This window comes from Erithacus rubecula (assembly GCF_903797595.1).
Source record: "Erithacus rubecula genome assembly, contig: scaffold_160_arrow_ctg1, whole genome shotgun sequence".
In the NCBI taxonomy this organism is placed as follows: domain Eukaryota; kingdom Metazoa; phylum Chordata; class Aves; order Passeriformes; family Muscicapidae; genus Erithacus; species Erithacus rubecula.
The window spans coordinates 18,252-43,585 of NW_027636145.1; the positions used below are offsets into that span (position 1 = coordinate 18,252).

The 25,334-nt window shown below is 48.8% G+C and overlaps 1 protein-coding gene across 1 annotated transcript; it reads right to left on the reverse strand.

Moving 5' to 3' along the window:
- Positions 1-9,354: 9,354 nt before the first annotated feature.
- On the reverse strand, positions 9,355-24,073 carry LOC306815566 (uncharacterized protein; the record flags this gene model as incomplete). Its single annotated transcript, XM_079332141.1, has 3 exons — positions 9,355-9,918; positions 16,974-17,750; positions 24,062-24,073. 3 exons carry the CDS (start codon positions 24,071-24,073, stop codon positions 9,355-9,357), a joined length of 1,353 nt encoding a protein of 450 aa, XP_079188267.1.
- Positions 24,074-25,334: the final 1,261 nt, after the last annotated feature.

The window sequence follows — 25,334 nt, forward strand, 5'->3', positions numbered from 1 at the left end:
GTACCCCATATTCCCCCTTGAATCTGGCATTTCCCCCCAAAGTTCAGAAGTTCAGCCTTGTGCAGACTCTTGTCTGGTTCAGGAGCCAAGCTGTGTGGGCCCAGTAACAAACCTGCTGCCCAAAGCTAGTAGAAACTTTACAACCCATTCAGAGACCCTAACAGCCATCCCTTCACCCATGAAGTGATTTGTAAAGACATTAGCACACATCTTTCCTCTCACATTGATGTTTCCTCTGCTGCTAACAGACTTTTAAAGACAGCCTTTGGCCTGACCTCTCTGCTGTTGTAGTTCCATGCACAGAGGTTGTTGTCTCTTCCCCCTTCCATGGGCAGGCCAGTGTTCAGCCATCTCCAGGACAGGAGGGCCCCACCCCACAGCACTGTGACGTAGGAAGACAAAAACCATCACTCCAAATGTCCCCCATTGTCCTTCTTCCCAGGCATGTGGCTCTGCCAGTGGGGTTTGCTGCTGGTTGCCACAGGAGAAAGAAGATTACTGTGATACTGTGGGGCTCAATGGAACCAAACATCCATTGTGACACTACAGAGCCTCACAGCACCCAGAGTCCATGGTGACACAACAGGGCCTTGTGGAACCAAGGAGTCCAAAGGCCTAAAACAGATCTTGCATGGCTCTGCCTTGGAAAGAGAAACCTCCTTGGCACACTCTCTTCAGAAAGAGAAAAGGAAGAAAACCCCTGTTTCCCTGAATGCTGCCAGATCTCCAACCAAAGCAGATCTCAGGTGATTGAGGACAGACAGGATGGGGTTGGGCAATGTGGAGCAAGGTTGTCCACACTGGATCAGACCTCAAGGTAGAGCTTCTCTGAGCAGGCTAGATCTCCTGAAGAGAAAACCTGAGTCAATACCAATCACAGAATGCTGCAATCAACTCTGCTCTGAAGAGAAACAGTAAGAAAAGACACTCTTTAAAATAGGAACACTTATTTCTAAGAAGCTCTTTAAAATATTTCTCCATAGCTCTAGAAAAAAACTTTTCTAATCAACTGCGCTGGACCAGAGGGAAAGAAAGGCAGAGCCATGGTTTGTCAGGATTTACTTGATCCCAGTGAGCCCCGTGGTGCATTTGGTGCTGAGCCCTTGAACCTCAGGGCCTGAGAAGAGATTGCACAAACCTTTCCAGGAGCCCCAGTCAGAAGAAAAACCCAAAGTGTCTCAAAGCATTAATGGGTCCCACTGAGGTCCATCTCCAACACAGGCTTCTCATGGACTCCTTGAAGGTGAGAATTGGAGGCCATGACTGCCCAAAAACCTCTCAGAGACTCAGAAAATGCTATAAATAGATATGTTCAATTTTGTCCAATTAATCGTAACAACAAGGTTAAGTTTAGCAGCAATTTATTAATAACAGCAATTGTATATAAATGAATACAATCAAAATATATTAGTTACATAGATTTAAGTAAATACAAAATCTGGCAGTGAGTAATTTAGTATAATTGAGGTTTTATTCGAATAAAGCAGAAGCAAAACTGACCAGGGGTACGGGCAGGGCCCTTCCTCTCACACCGTACCAAACCAATTGAGCTAAAAATCTCACTTACATACTGTTACTAATACATATTAATACAGAAGCTTCTGGAAAGCTCCTCCTCGCTTCTATTCCCAAAATCCACGTCCCTGTGTTGTGTTGCCATGTGTCACCAGTGGTCGGGGTCTCTCCTCCTTTCGGGGTCTTGTTTCCGATGAAGGCTCTGGGTCTTCCTCAGTGTTCTCTGTGTGACCTCGCAGGGAGCGCAGGCGCACTGAGCTCAGGGTTATATAATTAAATATATGTTCCCACAACAGGCCTTAGTCCAGTGTCCAGTGCCTGGAATGGTCCCAATTTGGCTCAATTTAAGGTCAAAAGTTTTATTTCTAGTTGCTGTTCTTAGGCCTATATCCTTACTATCCTCATTCCTACCAAACAATTGGAGGATGATTCCATCTGCTTTGTTTAACCATTTCCTTTATCCTTTCTGCTTTATAACAATTAAATATAATTTTTCTATTGATTATAAAGCAACAATTTTGATAATATAGTTCCAATTTAATTAGCACGAATCACATAAGAGTACCATGCCTGAATTTTTGAGGTACCATTTCCAAGTGTTTTGGGGGACCATTCCCAGGTGTTTTGGGGGAACATTCCTGCGTTTTTGGGAGAAATGTTTGTGAATTTTTGAGGAATATTTCTGAATTATTGAGGGAAAATTCTGGAATTTTTGTGGGATCATTTCTGGATTTTTGGGGACCATTCCTGGATTTTCTGGGGCCCATTCCTGGGTTTTGGGGGAATATTGCTAGGGTTGCTGAGGGAATTTTGGGGAGCATTTCTAAATTTTTGAGGTACCATTCCCAGGTGTTTTGGGGACCATTCCCAGGTGTTTTGGGGTCCCATTCCCGGTTTCTTGGGCTGTCCCTGATCCCGTTCCCCCGTGCCAGTTCCCGGGTTCAAGGAGCTGTGCCTGTGCCCGGGCGCCACAACATCCCCTTGGTGCAGTTCAACACCGAGGTGAAGGCGGCGCCGCCCGCGGGGCCCTGCAGAGCTCCAAGATCACCCAGAGCAACCCACAAAGATCTCCTGCACCAAAAAGTGACCCCAAACCTGAAAAAAACTTGCCTGGAATACCTGAAAACTGTCCCAAAACACCCCAAATTCCAGAGCAACGCCAAAAAATCCCAGAGAAACACCACAAAACCACCCCTGAATACCCCAAAACTGCCCAAAACACCCCAAAATCCCAGAGAAATGCCTCAAAACCACCACTCAATACACCAAAACTGCCCAGAAATGCCCCAAATCCCTTCAGGCTGCCCCAAAATCCTATAGAAACACCACAAAATCCCATAGAAAGCCCCTAAAATCCCTCCAAACCATCCCTAAAATCCCTCCAAACCACTGCTAAATGCTATAGAAACACCCTAAAATCTCTTCAACCCCCCCTCCCAAAATCTCTGAATGTTGCCCCCAAAATCCCAGAATTGCTCAAAACCAGCCCAAAACACAAAAAATCCCAGAAAACTGTCCACAAATCCCATTGAACTGACCTCAAATCCCATACAAGTACTCCAAAATCCCCCAGAACTGCCCCAAAAATGGTCCTAACCCTGTCCAAAACTTCTACCTGCCCCCACTACCCCGGGTAAGTTCAGCTCAGCCCAAATTCTCTATTTTTTTCCCCAAATCCTCCCTTTTTTACCCCAAATCTTCCTTTTCTTTCATTCTAGATCTTCTTTTTTTTTTCCCCAAATTCTTTTTTTTTTCCAAATCCTCATTTTTTTAGCCCCAAAATTCTTCTTTGTATACCCCAAAAGTCCTTTTAAGACCCCAAATTTGCCTTTGCACAGCCCAAATCTTTTGTGCATCCCAAATCCCTTTTCCCACCTCAATATCTCCTTTTCCCACCCGAAATCCCCTTCTTCCACCCAAGGTCCTTTCCTGTCTACACCAAATCCCTTTTCCCACCCAAAATCCTCAATGCCCACCCCAGATCCCCCTCTCCTCCCTCTAAATCTCCTTTTCCATCCCAAAACCTCCTTTTCCCACCCCGAATCCCCTTTTCACATTTCCCCAGGTGTTTTGGGGGGTTTTGGGGTTTTTTGGGGGGGGTTTTGGGGTTTTTCCCAGCATCATACCCAGGGTCTCTGCAGACATTGCACCAGGAGCTGCCCCCACCACAAATGAATCCCAAATCAACCTTAAATCAACCCTAAATGAACCCAGCTGTGCCCTCAGGGCTGGAGTGTTTTGGGGGGGGAGGTTCGGGTCTGGTGGGTTTGACCCCAGAGTTTGGGGAAGGGAGAGGTCTGATCCTAAAGTTTGGGGGGGGTTGACACCCCAGGGTTTGGGATCAGAGGATTTGACCCCAGAATTTGGGGATCAGGGGCATTTAACCCAAATTTTGGGATCAGAGGGGTTGGACACCCCAGATATTTCAAACCCCAGAGGTTAGGAATTGGGGAATTGGACACCCCAAAGTTTGGGGTCTGGGGGGGTTTGATCCTAAAACTTGAGGCCTAGGGTGTTTTACACCTCAGGATTTGGGGTTTGGGGAGGTTTGACACCAAATTTTGGGGATTTGGAGGATTTAACCCCAGAGTTAGCAATTGGGGGCTGAGGTGATCCTAAAATTTGTGGTCTGGGTGGGGTTTGACACCTCAGGGTTTGGGTTTGGGGGGTTTTTCACCTCAGAATTTGGCGATCAGGGGGGCTGAATCCCAAATTTTACGATCAGAGGTGTTGGACACCCCAAATACTTCAAACCCCAACTTTGGGAATTGGGGGGTTTTGACCCCCTCAGTTTGGGGTGAAGGTTGAGATCAAAACGATTCCCTGGAAACAGCGGCGAGACCGGGAACGGGAAAGGAATTGGGAACAGCATCAGGATTGGGAATGGGAACGGGATCAGGTTCGGGAACGGGATTGGGAATGGGAATGAAATAGCGATTGGGAATGCAATCGAGTTTGGGAATGGGAATGGAATCAGGATTGAGAAAGGGATCATGGTTGCAAATGGGTTGGGGTCAGAAATGGGAATGAGATCGGGAATAGAATTGGGAATGGGAATGGGAATGGGAATGGGAATGGGAATGGGATTGGGATTGAGAATGGGAGCAGGAATGGGATGAAGATTGGGAATGGGAACAAGATAGGGATCAGGATTGGAATGGGAATAGGAACGGGATCGGGATCAGGAACAGGACTGGGAATGGAAAGGGGAACAGTAAGAAGATTGAGAATGGGATCAGGAACAGGAATGAGATAGGGATTGGGAACAAGATCGAGGTGTTAAAGCCGTGATATAAATAGGTGCCTTGGTTGGGAAATCTCAAATTGGACAGCCAAAACCAATACAGGCAGGAACAACATTTCCTGGCTGGGAACTGGAATTCCAGACCCTGGCAGTGTGATCCATGCAGGACCATCCAGACTGGGATCATGGGGGCTGGGATCACATGGACTGGGATCCTCCTGACTGGGGCTGCACAGACTGGGACCAGATGGATCAGGGCCTTCCAGACTGGGATTGTACAAACTGGGAACACATGGACTGGGATTGTACAAACTGGGATCATATGGACCGGGATTGTACAAACTGGGACCATATAGACCGTTCTGGCTGCACCAGGACGATGTGAACCGATGGGGCCCCGCCCCACCCAGGGGTCCCTCCCAGTCCCATTCGGGAGTGCAGCCAAAACTCCCCGGAGTGAATGCGGAGGTCCCAGAGCGCTCCTGGTGTCGGTCCCAGTCTTGGAGCAATCCTGGAGCACTCCTGGTGCTGAATCTGATCCTGGTGTTGATCTCAATCCCAGAGCAGTGCTGGTCTTGGTCTCAGTCTCAGTCCTATATGGATACTAGTCTCAGTGCTGGTTCTGTTTTCAGTCTTGGTCTCACAGTCTCGGAGTGGTTCTGGTCCCAGTGCTGGTTCTGGTGCTGGTGCTGGTCCCAGAGTGCTCATAGTGCAAGGGGTGGGGGGATGCAGGTCCCCCCGTGGTGGGGGTTGGGCTTCCCGGGCCGGGCCCTGCGAGCTCTGCCGGGGCCCGTGGGGACCGCGCGGGGCCGGCGGCATCGGCGGGGGGACACCGGTTTGGGGGAGCCCCGGGAGAGGCGCGGCTTCCCTGAGTGGGACCCCAGAGAGAGGAGAGCCCCAGAACCCCAAAGCAGGACCCTGAGAGGGGGGGAGGGATCCCTGGGATTGCCAGGACCCCGGTGGGGGTGCTGGGGCTGGAGGGGCGCGATGGCCACAAAGGGGTTTGGGGGTCCCGGTGCCGGGAATGGCTGCTCCCAGTATGAGCCCGGTCACTCCCAGTATGATCCTGGTCACTTCCCCTCGGTGTCTTCAGGATCCCTGTTGCTCCCAGTATGAACCCAGTCACTCCCTATTGTGACACACTTTGGCCCCAGCAGGGTCCCAGTTGCTGCCAGTTCCTCCAGCTTTTGTCCAGTGTGTTCCCATTTCTCCCAGTTGCCACTAGTACAGTCGCAGTCACTACCAGTATGATGCCAGTGGCCCCCAGTGGGATCCCAGCTGCTCCCTGTCAAGGCCAACATGACCCCAGCAGCCTCCAGTATGATCCCTGTGACTCCCTGTCTCTCCCACTGGATCCCAGTCACTCACATTTCCTCCCAGTTCCTTTCAGCATGATTCCAGCTGCCCACTGTCCATCCCAGTATGATTTCAGTAACTCTCAGTGTGATCCCAGTATGATTTCAGTAACTCTCAGTGTGATCCCAGTATGATCTGAGTCTCCCAGAATAGTTCGAGTTGTTCCCAGTTCCTTCCAGTATGATCCCAGTTGTCCCTAGAATGCTGCCAGTCCCCCTCAGCATGGTCCCACTCACTCCCAGTTGTCCCCAGCATGATCCCAGCTGTTCTCAGTGTGGTCCCAGTCCCCCCAGTATGGTTACAGACACTCCCAGTATATCCCAGTTGCTCAGCATGCTTCTAGTTACCTCCGAATGATCCCAGTCTTTCCCAGTTACTCCCAGTTGCCTCCAGTATGACCCATTTCTGTCAGTTGCCCAAAGTATAGTTCTACTTACTCCCAGTATAATCCCACTTGTGATCTCAGTTCCCTCACCCTATTTCCAGTACCTTCCATTTGATCCCAGCTGCTCCCAATGTGTCCATGTTTGCCTCCCAACATGAGCTCAGGAGCTCCCAGTAACCCCCAGTCAGGTTCCATTCACACCATTGTAATCCCAGTGGCTCCCAGAATGATCCCAGTATGGCTCCAGTCAGTCCCAGTATGGTCCCAGTCACTTCCAGGAGGATCTCAGAAACTTCTGCTACAATCCCAGTCACTCCAGTATGATCCCAGTGATTCCCAGATACTCCCAGTGTTATTCCAGTCATGCCCAGAGTGACTCCCTGTCACTCCCAGTGTGGGTCCAGTTGCTCCCAGTCACCTACAGCATGGCTCCAGTCACAGCCAGCAATTTTCCAGTCACTCCCAGTCTGATTCCAGTATGATGCCAGCCAGTTCCAGTAGGATCCCAGTATGGCCCTGGCACAGGCATAGCTGCTCCCATTATTATCCAATGTGGTTACAGTTGCTCCCATTTACCCCCACTATAGTGTCAGTCTTCCCCAGTATATCCCAGTTGCTGCCAGCATGTTCCCAGTCACTGCCAGTTGCCCTGAGTTTGTTCCAGCCTGATCCCAGTTGCTCACAGCCACTCCCAGTCACGCTCAGTGCAGTTCCAGTTGCTGCCAGTATGATCCAGTATGATCCCAGTGTCCCTCAGCATGCTTCCAGTAATTCCCAGTCACTCCCAGTGGCAAGAACAGGAGCCTGGGGCAGGCCCATGGCCCCTGCCCGGCCCCAGCAGGAGGGAGGGCTCTGAGCCCAGGGCTGCTGGCAGGATGGGCTGCTGTGGCCAGCTGGGGGCCCTGAGCAATGCCCAAAGCCTTGTGCTCTCTGCAGCTGGCCAAGGGCAGCAGCAGGGCTGAAGGGTTCGTGTGGCACAGGCAGCCCGAGCTGTGGAGCCCTCAGGCCCCCGTGGCAGAGGCGCCCTCAGGAACGGCACCGGGACTGGCACCGGCTGTGGGGATTGGTTGTGGCTTTAGATCTTCCCAGAGCAGAGCAGCTGCTGGCTGCTGTAAAGTTGTTTCTTGTGAAGGCACGTCAGGCTCCAAAGGCAAAGAGCCCAAGGCTCTCCAGTCCCTGTTCAATCTCTCTGCCATAAAGTCCCGATGGAAGCAGGAGCAGCTCTCTGCTGCAAGAGGTCGAAGCTGCGGCTGGTGCAGAGTCTCCAGAGGCAGATGCTCCCTGGCCTTTCTTCTTCTGTTCTTTTCTCCTTCATCTTCCTCTTCTTCTTTCTCACAGGGTGGTAGTGGTGATGATGATGATGGGGGGGAGGAAGCGAGAGGGACGAGAGTGGAGCAAGAGAGAGCTCTGGCGCCAACACGAATTTTTATTGACAAATTTGCCAGTGATTAAAAAACAGGAACCTGAAGCATTTCTCCTAAACCTATTAGAATTCTGTTTTTCTAATATGAAAGTTTATGTCTAACTAGTGCACGTGGCCTATGTGTTCTATGGGAAGAATATAAAACATATTTTTACTCTGTTTTTATTCTGTCTAGAGCTGTGCTTTTAAGCCCTTACTGCAGCTTGGTTTTTACATGAGATTCTACTGCTTTTTCTTCTTAGGGCATTTAAAACATATTTCTATGTACTTCACACTATGATTTATACTTCTAGTTCATATCTATGCAACTTAATATTTCTACTTCTTTAAACTAAACCTTAGAGATCTATTTCATGTTGGTGTGGCTTAATATAGTTCATTTCTGAAAATGTTTTTAATTTAATTCTTGCATTCTTTTCTCTCTCGGAGGGACTCTAAAAGGCTTCTGTGTTACACATTCCAACTACTAGGAATGGGGACAGGCACTGGGATTGGAACTGGGAATGGGGACAGGGACATGGGAACGGGAGCAAAAAGAGGAACCAGGAATATGGAAATAATAACTGGGGAGATAATATGGAATGGGGATTAAGAACATGAGACAAGGAAGGGAAATGGGAATACGGGAACAGGATTGGCAATGAAAATATGGGAAGGGGACTGGAAATAGAGAAATGGAATTATGGGAATGGGAGTAGGACTGGGAATTAAAAAAGGGAAACTGGGCATGGAATATGGGACTGGAATATGTGAACAGCAACCGGGCAGAGAATACGAGACATGGACAGGGAATGAAACCAGGAATGGAATTCGGACTGGGATGGGAGAAGGACAGGAGTGACAGTGGGGTGAGATGGGAATGGGCTGGGGTCAAGGGGACTGACAGCGAGGAGAGGGGGATCCTGGACAGGGGACAGCCGGAGCCAGGGCAGGAGGACATGGGGACAGTGTCAGGGCATTGCGTCATTGATCAGCTGCCCCAGAACCTCCACCAGGGTCTCCCAGTGCAGCTGGAGCTGCTGGGCCTGGGGTACCCAAAGCCCTGTGCAACCCCCAAGGACCCTTAAATCCCTGGAACCCAGCGTCCCCCACATCCCCTGGAAGATCTCCCCATGTCCCCAAGCATGTCCTTTTACCCCAGTTCTGGGTGTTTTGGAAGGTCAGAGAGAAATGCAAAGAAAATTCAGGCCACAGGGAGCCAGGAGGGTGTGGAGCCCCCAGCCAGGTGTTTTCCCAAGAGGGATCAGCAGCACCAGGGCTCAGGGGGGCTCTGCCCACCAGGGGTCACTGGGGATCATCCAGCACAGATCCTGCCACGGGGATGGAGATGGAGCAGCGCACGAAGCTCTTCCCACACTCAAGGAACTTGCAGGGCTTCCCTCAGTGCAGACTCCGTTGGTGTCTGGTCAGCTCTTCCCACACTCAGCACACTCATCTCTCCCCAGTGTGGATGCGCCGGTGACTGATGAGAGTGGAGTTGTGCTTGAAGCCCTTCCCACAGTCAGAACACTCATAAGGCCTCTCATCCCTGTGAGTGCGATAGTGGTCGAGGAGATGAGAGCTGGTGTGAAACCTCTTCCTGCATTTATCACACTCGTAGGGCCTCTCCCCGGTGTGGATCCTCTGGTGCACAGTCAGGCTTGAGCTCTGGATGAATCTCTTCCCACACTCCCCACACTCGTAGGGCCATTCCCCCGTGTGGGTTCTCCGGTGTCTGATCAGGTTGGATCTCCTCCTGAATCCTTTCCCACATTCTGAGCACTTGTGGGGCTTCTCCCCATGGTGAAGCTGCTCACGCAGCCCCAGCTCCGAGCTCCGGCCGCCTCCCTGGCCCGGGCTGGCTCTTTCCTGCTGGGATCCCCGGGCTGTGCGTTTGCAGCCCCTCCTGCTGCGGGATCTGCGGGGCTTTTCCTCCCCGTTGCATTCCTGCGCCGTGGAGCCGCTGCAAACGGCCTCTTGCCCGAGGCTGTGCCGCGGGGATTTGTCCTCCCTGCTGTCCGTGCTCAGCTCTTGTCTGGGGGAGGAAGGACAAGGACAGGATGGGATTTGCCTCCGTGCCAGAGGCAAGGGCAAGGAGATCCCCCCAGGGCTGTGCTGCAGCCGGGGCCGTTCTGGGCTGGGAGATGGAGCAGGACACAGGGGGAAAGGGGCACTGACTTCCTCCTCACCTGCCTGCGGCTCACAGGCCATTGAACTCCTCCTCACGGCCTCCTCCTCCTTAATGCAGACAAGATTTGGAAATCCTGGTTTGGGAGGGAAAACAAGGGCTGAGTGCGTTGGGTTTGATGGTGGCGCTGCCCAAGGGCAGCTGGAGAAGTCAGCGCCCCTTTCAGCCTCGGGGGCCTGGAGCCCGCTCAGCACCAACCTCCCGCACCCCTCCAGGCTGCCGGGGGTCCCCCGGCTCCGGGATGGCCCCTCTGCGCTCTCCCCGCTCCGGGGCTCCCGATTTCCCTCCCGGCTCTGCCGGGCATCCCCAGAACTGATATCACCCCCTCCCCGCCGATACCGGGCCATCGCCACGGGGGAGCCTCCAGGATCTCGCCAGGGCCATTTCCCGCTCGGCTTTGGGCTCCTGCAAGATCCAAACATCCCCTGAAACGAAAAATAAAACCCTCCGGTAGCCCCACATGATGGATTTGGGGCGAGCTCCCTCTCCCCGCTCACCTGCGGGATTTTTGGGGGCGATGCTGCCGGACCCGGGGGAGCTGCGTCCGCAGCGACCAGGCGGGAGAAGTGCGTGGTCCCAAAATCGCTCCTCCTTTTCCTGCTGCTCCTCCTGTGTCCCTCCTCTTCCTCCCGCTGCTTCTCTTCTGTCTCTTCCCGCTCCTCCTCTTCCTCCCGCTCCTCCTCCTCTCCCAGCCGTCTCCCAGCGCAGCCAGAGCCGCTGGAACTGGGGTGACCAACGCCCTGAGCAACCCCCAGGTCCCTCCCAGGACCCCTCAAATCCCTGGATCCGAGCGTCCCCCGCATCCCCTGGAAGATCCCCCCGTGTCTCCAAGCAGGTCGTTATAAAACATCTCTATTTTTACCCTGGTTTTGGGTGTTTGGGAAGGACAAAGAGAAATGCAGAGAAAATCCAGGCCACGGGGAGGGTGTGCAGCCCCCAGCCAGGTGTCTTCCCAACACGGATCAGCAGCACCAGGGCTCAGGGGGGCTCTGCTCACCGGGGGTCCCTGGGGATCATCCAGCGCGGATCCTGCCATGGGGATGGAGCTGCAGCAGGGCACTGTCTTGGTTTGAAAGACAGGTGTCTGCTGAGGAGCTCTGGAGCTTCTCTTGAAATGGAAAATGTAAACTCCCTCCCTCTAAATTAATATTACTTGGAAATTAAGGAGCTCTCTGACAAAGATACGGGATTTAGAATAGCAGTTTTTCACTGGGAAAATGAAAATAAAAGTATAGTAATATAAAGACCAAGACACTGGCAAGGTCAGAATGCAACCTGTAACCCTGTTGCTCAGGGTGTTGCTTACAGTCTGAATAATGGTACCTGTAGTTTTCTTGGAGTGACAGATGTGGTTTTGTTGAAGCAATGATTTTGGAGAAGGGTGTAGTTACTTTTTTAACATCTAGTGGTGATGAAGATAGGCCTGGTATTCTTCTGGGAATTTAGTGGGAAAAAATGCTCTGATGATTCAAATTTCAGATTTTATTTAGGTAGGAAATCTTTGGCTTTTCTCCTTGGGTGGGGCATCTCCCATAAGGTATAACTCCTTGTGGGGAAAAGTTCTGAGGGATGGGTCATGGCAGAGATAAGGAGCCCTGCTCCACCTGGTTTCAGCAGATGGTGATAGAATGTATACTTCTGCTTGCATCTTGCATTGCAACTTAAGACATGATCTACTCCTTATTCTATTACCATCTGCATCCTACCTTAATTAATACCTTCTTTCAACTCTGCTGTATATTTTTATGCTCAGTGAAACTTTACACACAGTTCTCACTTAAGATTAGGTTTTTCTGTGGTACTCAATGGGTTTCTTTATCTTTCTGCATTACCTACTAAGTGTAACTGGGATTTTGAGCAAAACCGTTTGTAGGGATTGGTTTGCCTTTGCTTGAGGTGGGCCTAATCTAAACAGTCTTAAAATACCTTTTATGTGCACTACAGGGACTTTATCCCCATCCAGTGTGTGCAAGGCTTCAGACTGGGCAGGACTTGCTTGAGTGATGGACTCTCAGGTGTTGGCTATTTAGGTGGCTTTTATTAAGTTCATTTCTCAGTTTTTGGATGTTTCCCTGCCAAGTGCCTTTAGGGTAATTTGAAGTAGTCTGTTGTACAGTTCAACTTTCCTGGCAGCTGGTGTGTGATAAGGGATATGATCTATTTATTCAATATCCTGGTTTTTGGCTGAGGTGTTTCTAAGGCTGTTCTTGAAATGGGTCCTGTTGTCTGACAATTCTCTCAGGGGTGCTGTGTCTTTATAGGACTTGCTTTTTTGGGCTTCAGACGGTGTTTTGAGTAGTAGTGTGAGGTACAGGGTAGGTTTCTAATGATCTAGTGGTGGCTTCTACAACTGTGATCACGTAGCACTTGCCTTGGGGGGTTTGAGGCAGTGTGATGTAGTTCATTTGCTCGGCTTCTTTATACTTGTATTTGGAATACTGCCCCCCATATTAGACAGGCTTTATGGGCTTGGCTTGCTTGATTTTAGCACATGTCTTACAGTTATGGATAACTTGAGAAATGCAATTAATAGTTAAATCTGCTTTTCAATTTTGTGCCTACTTATAGGTGGCATTTTTGCCTTGATGGCTTGAGGCAGTATGGGCCTATTGAGCTAGGAACAACTCTGCCTTATGTTGTTAATTTAAATTTATTGGTGACATCTCTATTTTTGCAGCTTGATCTACATGCTGCTTTAGTGTTCTTTATTAGCCTGACTTTTGGGGACGTGGCCGTCTACATGATGGAGTTTTACAGAGAGTTTGTCTGAGTGGCAATGTTTTTGCACTCATCAGCAGCTTCAATTGGTTTTCCTTTATGTTGCTCGCTGGCCTTTTTTTTACCTTTCTAGCTAACTCCACAGAGCATTGGTTACTATTTATGATTCAGTATAAGGGTAGAGCTTTGGCCAGTTCTCTGTTTCAGCAGTGTCCAGGGCCAGCTGAATGGCTTTGAGTTCAGCAAGTGCACTTGATTCACCTTCTCCTTCAGTAGCTTGTGTGACTCGTCGTGTGGGGCTCCCTGCGGCCACTTTCCACTTCTGGTTCATCTCAACCATGAGACAGAAAATGTCAGTGACAAGAGCACAGCGTGTTTCTTGTGCTGGTAGTTGGTTGCATGGTGGAGCTTTTTAGCCTTGGTTACTTGTTTCTGCTCCTTTTTGTTAGTGAGACTAAAGTTTTTATCTTGTGGCCGGTTTGAACTGTTTTTAAAATTTCAGGGTGATTTGTGTTTCTAATCCGGCCGTGCTGTGTGATGAGAGCAATCCATGGGCTCCATGTGGTGTGGGTGGCGTGGTGGGTAGAGGAGCCTTTTCATTAAACATACACCACAGCACTGGTAGTCAGGGTGCCAGGAGGAGTTGTGCTTTTGTGACAATTTCTTTTGAGGTGGCTTGAGCTTTCTTATTATAGGCAGATAATATTTTGTTTGGTTATTGGTTTGTTTTTTGTTTTTTGGGTTTTTTTTTTTCTGAGTGTAGTTTGCTTCAGACTTTCTGTAATTTTGACTGTAGAATTCTAGTGCTCAGGCTCGAGTCTCCCCTGGCACCTTCTGCTAAAGGCTCCAGGACAAGTCATTGTTCTTGGCTGCAGAGTAAAGCACATTCCTCACCTCTGGTCCCATCCTGACTGGGCCAAGGGCACTGCATGAGCGATTTTCTGCTTGCTCTGGGTGAAGGTTTGTTGCTGTTCAGGGCCACAGCTGGAATTGTTCTTCTTAGGGTGAGCAGGTAGGGAGGGCTCACAATCTGGCTGCACTCAGGAATGCATTCTCTAAAAACCTATGCCCCTAGGAAAGCTTGTGTTCCCTTCTTGCTGGTTGGTGGAGACACTGTGATGATCTCATGGATCATTTCAGTGGGGATCTGGCTCTGTCCATCTTGCCACTTTACTCCCAGGAACTGGATCTCTCAGGCAGCTCCCTTGACTTTGCTCTTCTCCATGGTGAAACCTCCTTCCAGCAGAATCTGGATGATCCTCTCTCCTTTCTCAAATACTTTTATTGCCCTGTTCCTCCGCACAATGGTGTTATTGATTTATTGCAGATGTTTTGGAGCTTTACCCTTTTCCAGTGCAGCCTGGATCAGCCCATGGCAGATGGTGGGGCTGTGTTTCCACCCCTGGGGCAGTCGGTTCCTGGTGTACTGCACGTCCCCCCAGGTGAAAGCAAACTGAGGCCTGCACTCTGCTGCCAAAGGAATGGAGAAAAATGCATTGGCAATGTCAATGGTGCCACTTTGCTGCCTTGGGCTCCAGCTCCTCCTGGAGATCCAGCGTGTCCAGCACGGCAGCGCTCAGCACTGGAGAATCAACAACTGGGAGAGAGAGGGGGTCTACTGACTGCTGATCAGAATCCAAATTTACTCACAGCTACATGTGCTTATATACCATTTTTAGGAAAACTGGTCATTTTTTACTACATTGGTTGGGTTAAACGTCATACAGACAAGCTTACACATTTTCCAATATTTCTACTTGATTCGTTCTTCTTTCCTGTCTCCAGTCTTGATCCAATCTTCATGGAGTCTTCAAAGCTCTGTTTGCTCTTGCCAAGGCATCTTGGTTATCAAGCTGCTTATGCTGATTAAATCCACAGTACTCTGTCTTAGCTCCCATAGTGGAGTCACTTCATTCAAGGCACAATAGCCTACAGTCAATTTCTATTGTCTGACAGATTTGCCCACAGGGAAACTGGGGCTGTTGAAGGCTGAGTGGGTTTTACTGAGCACCTTTTGACTTTGTAGCCAAAATTTTATGGGTGGGGATAATGATATCTTGATTCATCTGACCCTGCTGGATGTGTGCTGTTGAGGTGGCAGTTGGTACTTGTTGCATTTTCACCTTCAGGAACCTCCTGTAGATGGGTTTTCTGATAGTCCAGGCAAGGTGTTTAATTTCTCAATGCCCTCTGCCTCTACAGCAGTTTTTCCAAAAGCCCACCTGAGTCCCTTTAGGTCTTTGTAATAGCCCTTCCAGAGGAAGAGTATGCCCAGAATTCATGGAGACTCTGGGCCAGTCACACTGGGATGTTTCTGCCACCCCTTCCCAGTCAGGCTCATTTCAGCCTACAGCAGAGTCAATTCCTGTGATCCCCCCATCACCCCAGCAATGGAAACAGGTTCTGCCCCCACATGTCCCAGTGGCATTAGGGTGCACTGTGCACCAGGATCAACTAAAGGCTCTGATGTGCCAGGCCATTGGATCTACTCCATCCAAAAGACCTGGCTGTCCTGTGCCTCTCCCTGGCTAGAGGCAGGGCCCCTCTAAACCTATTTATCATTTCCTTCCTGGGCATACATACTAGAGCAAGAAATCTATCAAGCCTGTCTACAGGTGTTATAGATGCTATTATTTTTTGAAGAAGGATTGCTGTAGGTTTCAGAGATTCAGGGAGACCCCGAATTAAAGGTGTCATGATTTCAGGCTTTACAGGTAATTGCATTGGTGACTCATAGCTAGGGTTTCGTATTCGTTCATGTATCATTTGCAAACAGGCAGCTTTATGAATGTATTCTAAGAGTTGGTCTGGGGTGCCAGTTATGGCTAGAGGATCACCTCTCTCTAGGGGGCTTAGTCCCCCAGCCCAGTAGGCTGCACGCTGTGTCAGAGACCATGGAACACGAGAGTTTCCAGTTGTTAAGAAAACTCCAGGCCCCCACTACCCACTGGCCTCTTGTTCACTTAATTTAATTTGATCTCCTCCAGTGAGTGAACCTCTAAATACATACTCGGTCTCAGATTCTTGTGGGAGGTGTGAGTATTCTTTCTTTAATTTGGCCAATTCAGTAGCAGTGTATGGTATTTCTTTGGAGGTTATATAGGGGTCAAAATCCTCGTTGTTCAGGTATCTATATTCCGTTTTAACAAGAGGTCTCATTTTAGAGCAGCAATTTTCTCCACTATTTTGTATGTGTACTAATTCTCTCTGTGGGTATATCTGCTTTATGTGATATGTTTCCTTTTCTTCTGTTTCATTAGGTGTATCTGCATGTTGTGAGGCATGTGATAGTTGTAGCAAATAGCCGTGATTTCTTTCCTGCTCTAGATGGTTTTGCAGAGTTTTTACCTGATTTCTTTCCTCCTGTAATAGTCTTTGCAAAGCTGCTGATGTGATCTGCCTAACGCGAGTGGGAGTCGTGACGGGTTCTTTTAGGGATCTCAGAGTGCAAAAGACACAGCAGGGGACAAAACCAGTTTACTTTTACAGAAATGCACTTTGTTACCATCTTTGTTGTTATGAACACATGCAGGGTAGCCCATACCAGACCAGTCCATTGCTCTTCCATCTGTGGGAGCTTTGTTGAGTCAGCGCCCCGTGACTAGTTATCATGAGAAACCAATCCTGGTAGGCATCACCTGCGGAACAGTCACTTGGCGTTCCTGCCATCCCTGGCCAGCGCAGGCCTCAGGCGAGGGTCGTTGGGCAGAAACAGACGAGAGGCTCATATTGACTCTCACAGGGTAGAAAGTAAAATCCACTCTCCCAAATGAATTCCTGATGTCAGTCTGCATCCCAATGGGTTTTTGGCCTGCTGAGTCCAGGTGCCCACAGAGAGCCAGGAAGATGTGGAGACCACCAGCCAGGTGAGTTCCCAACATGGATCACCAGGACCATGGATCACCAAGGCTCTGCCCAACGAGGGTCACTGGGGAGCATCCAACGGGGTCCAACAGAGGGGATGGAGCTGGAGCAGTGCAGGAACCTCTTCCCACACGCGGGGCACTCACAGACCTTCCCTTACCAGTGTCCCCATTGGTGCTGGGTCACAGCAGAGTTCTGGGAGAAACTCTTCCCACACTGGGGACACTGTTAGGGCCTCTCCCCGGTGTGGATCCACTGGTGGGTGACAAGGGTGGAGTTTTTCTTAAAGCCCTTCCACAGTCAGGGCAGCAGAAGGGCCTCTCCTCTCCTCTATGTGAATCTGCTGATGCTTTAGCAGACTGCATCTCCTCTGAAAGCTCTTCCAACACTCAAGACACTCATAGGGCTTCTCCCCCGTGTGGATCCTCTGGTGGACAATCAGGTGGGATCTGTGCCTGAAGCTCTTCCCACATTCCCCACAGTTGTAGGGCCGTTCCCCAGTGTGCACTGTCAGGTGTTGCCTAAGTTCAGAGGTATCACGGCAGCCCTTCCCACATTCCCCACACTTGTAGGGCCGTTCCCCAGTGTGGATCCTCTGGTGGCGGATCAAACTGGACCTCACGCTGAAGCTCTTCCCACATTCCCCACATTCGTAGGGCCGTTCCCCAGTGTGCACTCTCAGGTGTTGGATTAGTTCGGAGGTGTCACGGAAGCCTTTCCCACATTCCCTACACTCATAGGGCCGTTCCGGGGTGTGGATCCTCTGGTGGCGGATCAAACAGGACCTCACAGTGAAGCCCTTCCCACATTCTCCACACTCATAGGGCTTCTGCCCAGTGTGCATCCTCTGGTGGCAGATTAAACCAAAGCTGTTGCGGAATCCTTTCCCACATTCCCCACACACATAGGGCTGTTCCCCAGTATGGATCCTTTGGTGGTAGATCAAACTGGAGCTCTTGTTGAAGCTTTTCCCACATTCCCCACACTCGTAGGGCCGTTCACCAGTGTGGATCCTCTGGTGGCGGGTCAAATTGGAGCTCTGGTTGAAGCTCTTCCCACATTCCTCACACTCGTAGGGCTGTTGCCCAGTGTGGGTCCTTTGGTGGATGATCAGGCTGGAGCTGCACTTGAATCCCTTCCCACATTCCCCACACTCATAGGGCCGTTCCCCAGTGTGCACTGTCTGGTGCCTGATCAGATCTGACGTGTCTCTGAATCCCTTCCCACATTTCCCACACTCATAGGGCTTCTCCCCAGTGTGGATCATCTGGTGCCGGTTTAAGCTGGAGCTCGTGCAGAAACTCTTCCCACGTTCCAAACACTGAAGGGGCTTTTTGCCATCATGAAGCTGCTCATGGACCCTCAGATCAGAGCTCTGGCCACATCTCTGGCTGCCTGCCAGGCCCAGGCTGGGTCTTTCCTCCTCGGATCTCCATGATCTGTGTTTGCAGCCCCTCCTTGTGCGGGATCTCCGCGGCTTTTCCTCCCTGTTGGATTCCTGCACTGTGGAGCCGCTGCAAATGGCCTCTTCCACGAGGTTCTGCTGAGGGGATTTGTCCTCCCTGGTCTCCGTCCTCAGCTCCTGATCTGGGGGGAAAGGACAAGGAGAGGATGGGATTTGACTCTGTGCCAGAGGGAAGGAGAAGACAGAGCAACTGAGAGTTAGGAATCGAGCATCGAGAAATGCTTGGACTAGAAGGGGGCTGATAAAACCCTATGTTTGCTGGAATTTACGGTGCTTACAAGAACAGGGGAGAGCAAGGCTGCAGGATAAGATAAAGAGCTGAGGTGGGCGAACAGGATGCAAGGACAAAGGCACCACAGGATAAGGGGGATTCTCCAGATCCCTGAACCCAGGAAAACTGGTATCAAAGTCCAGAAGATGGGCAAAGGAGTAAAAAGAATATGTGCAAGGAGACAAGATGAAAAGTTGAACTGAGAGGAAGACTGTTTACTTTTTCCCAAGGAGCAGTGTGGGGCAGAAAGAGGCGTGTAGATAATTTTAATATGAATCGGGGACAGGCAATGAATATGTATTAGGTGTATTGTGCAATTCTAGTTTGTAGAGAATAAGAAGAGAGGTGCAGGTCGCCAAAGGAGTGCGTGTTTTTGGAGGAGGTATCCCCCTCAGCGCTGAATAAATACATTCCTACTCTTATACCTTATTTTGTGTGGTATAGAGAGTTTTTCCGCGCTTCACAGGGCTGGGCAGGGGGCTCGGGGCCCCCAGTGCAGATCCGTCCGTGCCGTCCCCTCCCCCCGAGCCCCAGTTCCGCTCCCGGGGGTCGCTGGATGCGAGGGGGTGGCGCAGGTGGGGTGGGAGTGGGGAGCGCTGGGCGCTGCGGCTCTGCCGCTGCTACAAATACCTGTTATGGCGTTGGCTTCTCCTGAATATTCAGAGAAATACTGTATGTGTAGTGTTAAAATAGATTTTAAAATATAGTTCTCTTTAAAAGTACCATAAGCTAATAAAGAGTATTTGTAATAAAGAAACTACTTACTTAATTAAATAACACTCAATAAAAACACCTATTGGTAATATACCAGTTACCAACACCAACTGTCTCTAAAAACTAAAAGCCACAAATCAAATTAAAACTTAGTAAAAAAAAAAAATTAAAACCACAACCAAAAAACCACAAATGCTCTTAAAAATCAAACTCATAAAATAACCTTTAAAACAAATCCTAAATTATAAAATGTAATTTATAAAACAGTTTGAAAATAAAAGTAAGTCTATAAATATACAAGAAGCAAATAAATTCAAAAAATATACCTCAAAAAAAGTGTATTCTTAACCAAATACCAAACTCCCAACTATTATAACCTTTTACTTTACTATTTGTCTCTTATTTTCTTGTATTACACCTTTTTAAATCAACACAAAGAGGAACACATTTTTCATGCCACTCTCTGGGGAGTCACCACTGAGCAAATTGTTCAGTTTGGGCTCTGGGTGTGCTGGTGAAAGGCGCTGTGCTCTGTGGCTCTTCCCAGCAGCTGCCCAGTCCCAGCCTCAACTCTTCCCTCTTTCTTTTTCTCTCTTTCCTATTTCTCTACCTCACATTTCCAGTTCAGTCAAATCCATGTTCAATCAAATTTGTAGGTTGTGCTCCTATGGTCTTATTTGCACCTTCACTGGTTTTGAGGTGTCTCACCCTGCTGGGCCCCTTCTCATCACCATCTTTCTGGGATTCTGTCAGGGCTGCTCTTTCCTTTTCTTCTTCCCTCTGCTTTGAGCTGGGAATGGGCTGGAAAATGTCCAGCATGATATAAATCCATATTATAATTTTGGTTTTTGCAAATATTAAAATCCATACTGTATGTATAATGTTGTAGGAATTTTGCTATAACGATATAATTTTTATTTCTGCTATGAACTAAACTTAAACATAGTAGTGAAATAGCTGATATAGTCATGCTTGTGGGAATTGAACTGCCTGCTTGGTTGGGATTCCAATGGAGAGGTGATGAAGTCCCCTGCTGCTATCAGCACCAAGTATGGACCGAAGCCCAGGCTGGAGGTGATAATAAGAACAGACTGAAACCACAGCCAAGAAATGTGCAGGCTCTAAAAAGGCAAACCCGAGGAGGAGCCGTGCTAAACAGTTCTTGGAACATGTAAACTACTTTGGTGGAAACTGGGAGGAATTGGCCAAGTATTCCAAAGCATATGATGTATATCATATCATATCATATCATATCATATCATATCATATCATATCATAAAATTCCTCTTATCCCAAGGCCACGGTATTGAGAAGTTTAAAAATTATAATATCGGTAATTGGAGGATAACCAGCACACCTCATAGAAAATTGGTAACTGCACTACAGTTGAGAGTCAATGTCTGCCCCACGAGAGAGGTCCTGGCCAGGGGTACTTGTGAAAACTTGATAATATTGTGGTGCTGATAATGAAACATCAGCCCATATCATAGGGAACTGTCCAATTACTCAAAACACCAGGAATAAAGGCACAAAGAGACACATCTGTGAGCTGCAAAAAAGAAGGACTGTGTTTCAAGAGACGATCACAACAAGTTATACAAGCCAGATTTGATATTTGTTGAAGGAGGAAAGGCATTCATGGTGAACATGACAGTCAGATACAAGCACACCAACTCCTCCTTGAAAGTTGCTGCCAATGAGGAGGTCAGGAAATACCAATGCCTTCAACAGAGTAACTCAAGATGCATCAGACGTTGAATTTGTAGGATTTCCTATAGGAGTGCAAGGAAAGTGGTGTGACAAAAACTCTTCTGCTGTTGGCCCTAGGTCTCTCTAAGATGAGGCAAGAGAAGACAGTCTGGGCCCAGAGCATCCAGAGCACTGCTCTTCTCCATTGGTATGGTACATACTTTTGTGGACAAAGCTCGATGGATTGTTCCTGTTCATGAAAATAAAACATAAGGCTGAACAGCATTGCTGGACAGTGGGTAGGACATGTGGGAGCAATACAGTTCTTTCAATCATACTTTGTTGGCCACTGCCCATATTTGAGATAAATTTACCAATTTGGATCAGATGGATGGGCCACCACTACTTAACCTGGAAAAGAAATCTATTATCATATCTGTTTATAAGAAGCCATGAATGATCACAATTGGTTCCATCTTGTTAAGACTGTTCTCCAGAATAAGAACAGCAAGGTTAACTGAGGCATGCTCCCTCAAGCCAAGGCAAAGAGGCTTTATGAAGCAGCAGGATGCTCTGGAAAATTGATACTCCAGCAAACAATAATTTGATCTGCCAGAAGAGAACACAGGCTGCTGGGTGTTGTATTCATGGATATTGGCTAAGGCTTTTGACCACCAGCACTTTCTACGTGCTCTGCAGCAAAGGGAAGTGGACTGCCATGTCACCAGCTTGGTGAGTAACATGTGTCAGAGCATACATCTTCACATGGAAACCTCTTCAGAAAACTGACATAACCCAAAGCATATACACCATCCCTAGACTAAGATTCTTGGCAGACCAAACGGATGCAAAAGCAGGGCTCCTTGAATCCCCTGACCTCCAGATTTGATCAACTGTCAAGGAATGACATTGCCTAACACCGTGCACATGTGATGCCATCCTGCACTCCAGCATGAAGGATGGAGTCTGAGTATCCCAACATTGATGGGACTCAATCCAATATCTAGGCCCAAAGATTGCAAAGACTTGCCCAATGTTTGGATGATGAATTAATGCTGTGGGGGGATTTCTTGTTAGGGTTGGGATTAAATGTGTGAGATTTTATTTTTTGTTTGGATTTAGATGTTTATTACTTTTTATTTTTATTATGCTTTTACCAAAGGTGAGTTTTACAGTACTTTAAGTTAAACAATTTTAAATGAAGACTTTTTTTTACAGGGATTTTAAGGATAAATGACTTAATTAAGAAATGATGCCTAAATTATTTTTACTTTTAACTTAATAACTAACAATTTTTCGCTTGTAATGCAGACTTTTAATTAATTATAAAATATTAGTTAGACTTATGAAGAAAAAGGCAAAAAAGGACAAACTTTTTTTCTAAAACTTCTAGTTGTTTTCTATATATATTATTCTATTCTAAAATGGAGGATTGGTGTCATAACAAAGCCAGCAAGAGTATCTTTTTGTTGTGCTCTGCCCTCTCCCTCTCCTTTTCCTCTTGGTGGGTGTCTCCCTACCCTGGGTCTGCCTGCCTCCCGGTGGGGGAAGCTCTTTCCCTAAATGGAAATATTTTGGGGCGTGCTCCCTGATTGGACCTTGTGTCTCTAGGCATGCCTTCCTCCCCCTCTTTGTCCATTTTTGTGATTTTCTCCTCTCAACCTCCCTCTTTTTCCCGCCACGCGAATTTGTAGCAGACAAAGACTTTACACCCCGCCCTTCTTTATGCTGACCAGCGTCATTTTGTGGAGCACAGGGTAGGGGTCTGTCCCAAGCCTCCTCAGGGTCTTGCTTGTCAGCAGAGTTCCCAACCTCACTGACAGTCTCATTACTCGGCTGCTGTCCCGGTTCTGCGGGTGAATTGCAGGCAGGACTGGGGGGTCACAAAGATAAAGGGAAATGTTCTTTATTTTCGTGTGGTGAGTCAGCAGACTCAGCGGAGCAACCATCAGACGTGGTTTGTGTGGTCACTCCAAATCCCAATATCAATCACTCCAAATCCCAATCTTGGAGTGACACACAGGCAGTTCTGAGCCACTGTGAGAGTCCGTGTGAGCCTCTCATCTGTTTCTGCCCAACGACCCTCGCCTGAGGCCTGCGCTGGCCAAGGATGAGAGGAACACCAAGTGACTGTTCCGCAGGTGATGCCTACCAGGACTGGTTTCTCATGACAACTAGTCACGGGGTGCTGACTCACCAAAGCTCCCACAAATGGAAGAACAATGGACTGGTCAGTATGGGCTACCCTGTGTGTGTTCATGGCAACAAAGATGGTTTGGTGTGCCTTGAAGCATCCTGTTTCCACCTGTTCCTCAGGGTAACAATCTCCACATACAATAGTCCATAAATCTTCCCACCTTTTGGCCAGAAGTCACTCGCTTTGGTAAAGGACTGTAAAAGTGACTTTCTCAGAGGAGACCCCCGAGATCTCCCCAGACGGCAACAGACATCTATTGGCTGGCTCCACGAGGATTCGTCTGCCTGTCTTGGTAGCTATAATCCCGACCCCCCTTTCTCTCTCTCTCTCTCTCTCTTTCTCTCTCTCTCTGTCCCCCTATTGCATTTTGGCTGGAACTAAATAAAGTGCATTTCTGCAAAAGTAAACTGGTTTTGTCCCCTGCTGTGTCTTTTGCGCTCTGAGATCCCTAAAAGAACCCGTCACGACTCCCACTCGGGTTGGGCAACAGCTGCTTTCCAGGTTTCTTGTTCTTGCAGTGCCTTTTGCAGCACCTGCATCACCCTCCCTCATGATTTGAGCCTTTTACCAGAGCCCGTGCACAAAACATCATCCACGTGCACCTTGGTGCATCCTTCCCAACACTCCAGACTGAGAATCTCCACCAGGCTGTTAATGGCCCCTAATTTCAACAATTGCACATTTGAAATCTTTAGCCTTGCATAAGCCACTGCTTATGCAGTTGCAACACTACCTTGACAAGGGCTTCCATCTCGGTATGGGAACGTCCTCCCTGCCAAAGTCGGTCCCTGAGGCGAGATTCCCGATCTCCCGGTCACACCTGTCCCTGTGCCAGGGGCGGCTCCCGGGTTTCGGCACCACCTGTTGCCTCTTTCGAGGCAGAGTGACCCGGTTGGAGAAAACACAACGACTTACAGGTGATTTGGGCCAATCACTCACAGACACCAATATGGTGGATGGCAAAATGGTGTTTATTTCCTCTTTGCATGGCCTTATATAACTATGGTCTGCTTACATTATCACTAATTTCTTATTGGTTAATTAAGGCTCTACCTTCCCGTACATCGTGGCAATCTTCTGACCGAACTTTCCTGTCTAACCACACTGGATATGGGACTTAGAGTCATGGAACTTGGGGCCATGGTCTAGCTCAGGTCTTAGGACTTGATCTTGGAAGTCTCTTCCAAGCTAGTTACTCTGTGATTCTATGATTCAGGGACTGATGAGTGGCAGCCACCAGAGGCCAAGGACAGCCTGACCTTCCTGTCCTGACAGGTTTGTCTGGGAGCAATCCTTGGATACATGGAATTTGGAATGTGAATTCCTAATTTTGGCCATGGGCGCATGGAGAGAAGGATGGTTCTTTTCCATAGGAAGGCAAGCATGGAGTCCCAGTGCTTCAGGGGCAGATGAGCTGTAGCCACTGGAGGCCAAGGCCAACCAGATCCATCTGTCCTGGCAAGATTTCATCTGTGAGCAACCCTTGCATACACAGAATTTTGGGGACAGAATCCCAATTTCAGCCATGAGTGCCTGCATGAAAAAGCCAATTCTTTCCCATAGGAAGGAAAACACAGAGCCCCAGTATTTCAGGGCAAATTAGAGGTGACTACCAGAGGCCAAGGCCAGCCAGACCTGTGTATCCTGGCAGCTTTTTCCATCTGGGAGAAACCCTTGCATATAAGGAATTTTGCAGGAGAAGTATCAGTTTTGGCCTGGGATGCTGGGCAGGAAGGACGGTTCTTTTCCGTAGCAAGGACAGCCCAGGGCCCCAGGGTTTGAAGACAGCTGAGAGCTGACTCTCAGGAAGCCACAGGCAGCCAGACCTGTTTGTAATGGCAGCCTTTGTCTAGGATTAATCTCTAAATACAGGGAATTTTTGAGGCAGAATCCCACTTTGGCCATGGGCACCTAGAGGAGAAGGACAGTTCTTTTCCATTTGAAGGAAAGTCCAGGGCCCCCGTGTTTCAAGGCCACATGAGAAGAGATCCTTGACACGCCAGAGGCAGTTGGACCAGTCAGCCCAAGCCAACCAGATCTGTTACCTTTTCCCTTGGATTCATGGGGCCTGTAGTGTCACAGTTGTGTCATGTTGGATCCTTGGTCCCATGAGGCCCTGCTGCATCACAGTGGACCTTTGGCTCTGCATTGTAAGCATGTCCCCTTGGTCCCTTGGAGCCTCACAGTGTTACTCATGTGCCCTTGGTTCCATGAGGCCCTGCAGTGCCACAATGGCACTTTGGTTCCTCGTGACCCCAAAATGTCACCATGCTCTCCATGGTTCCATTAGGCCCTGCAGTGCCACAATGGCACTTTGGTTCCTCGT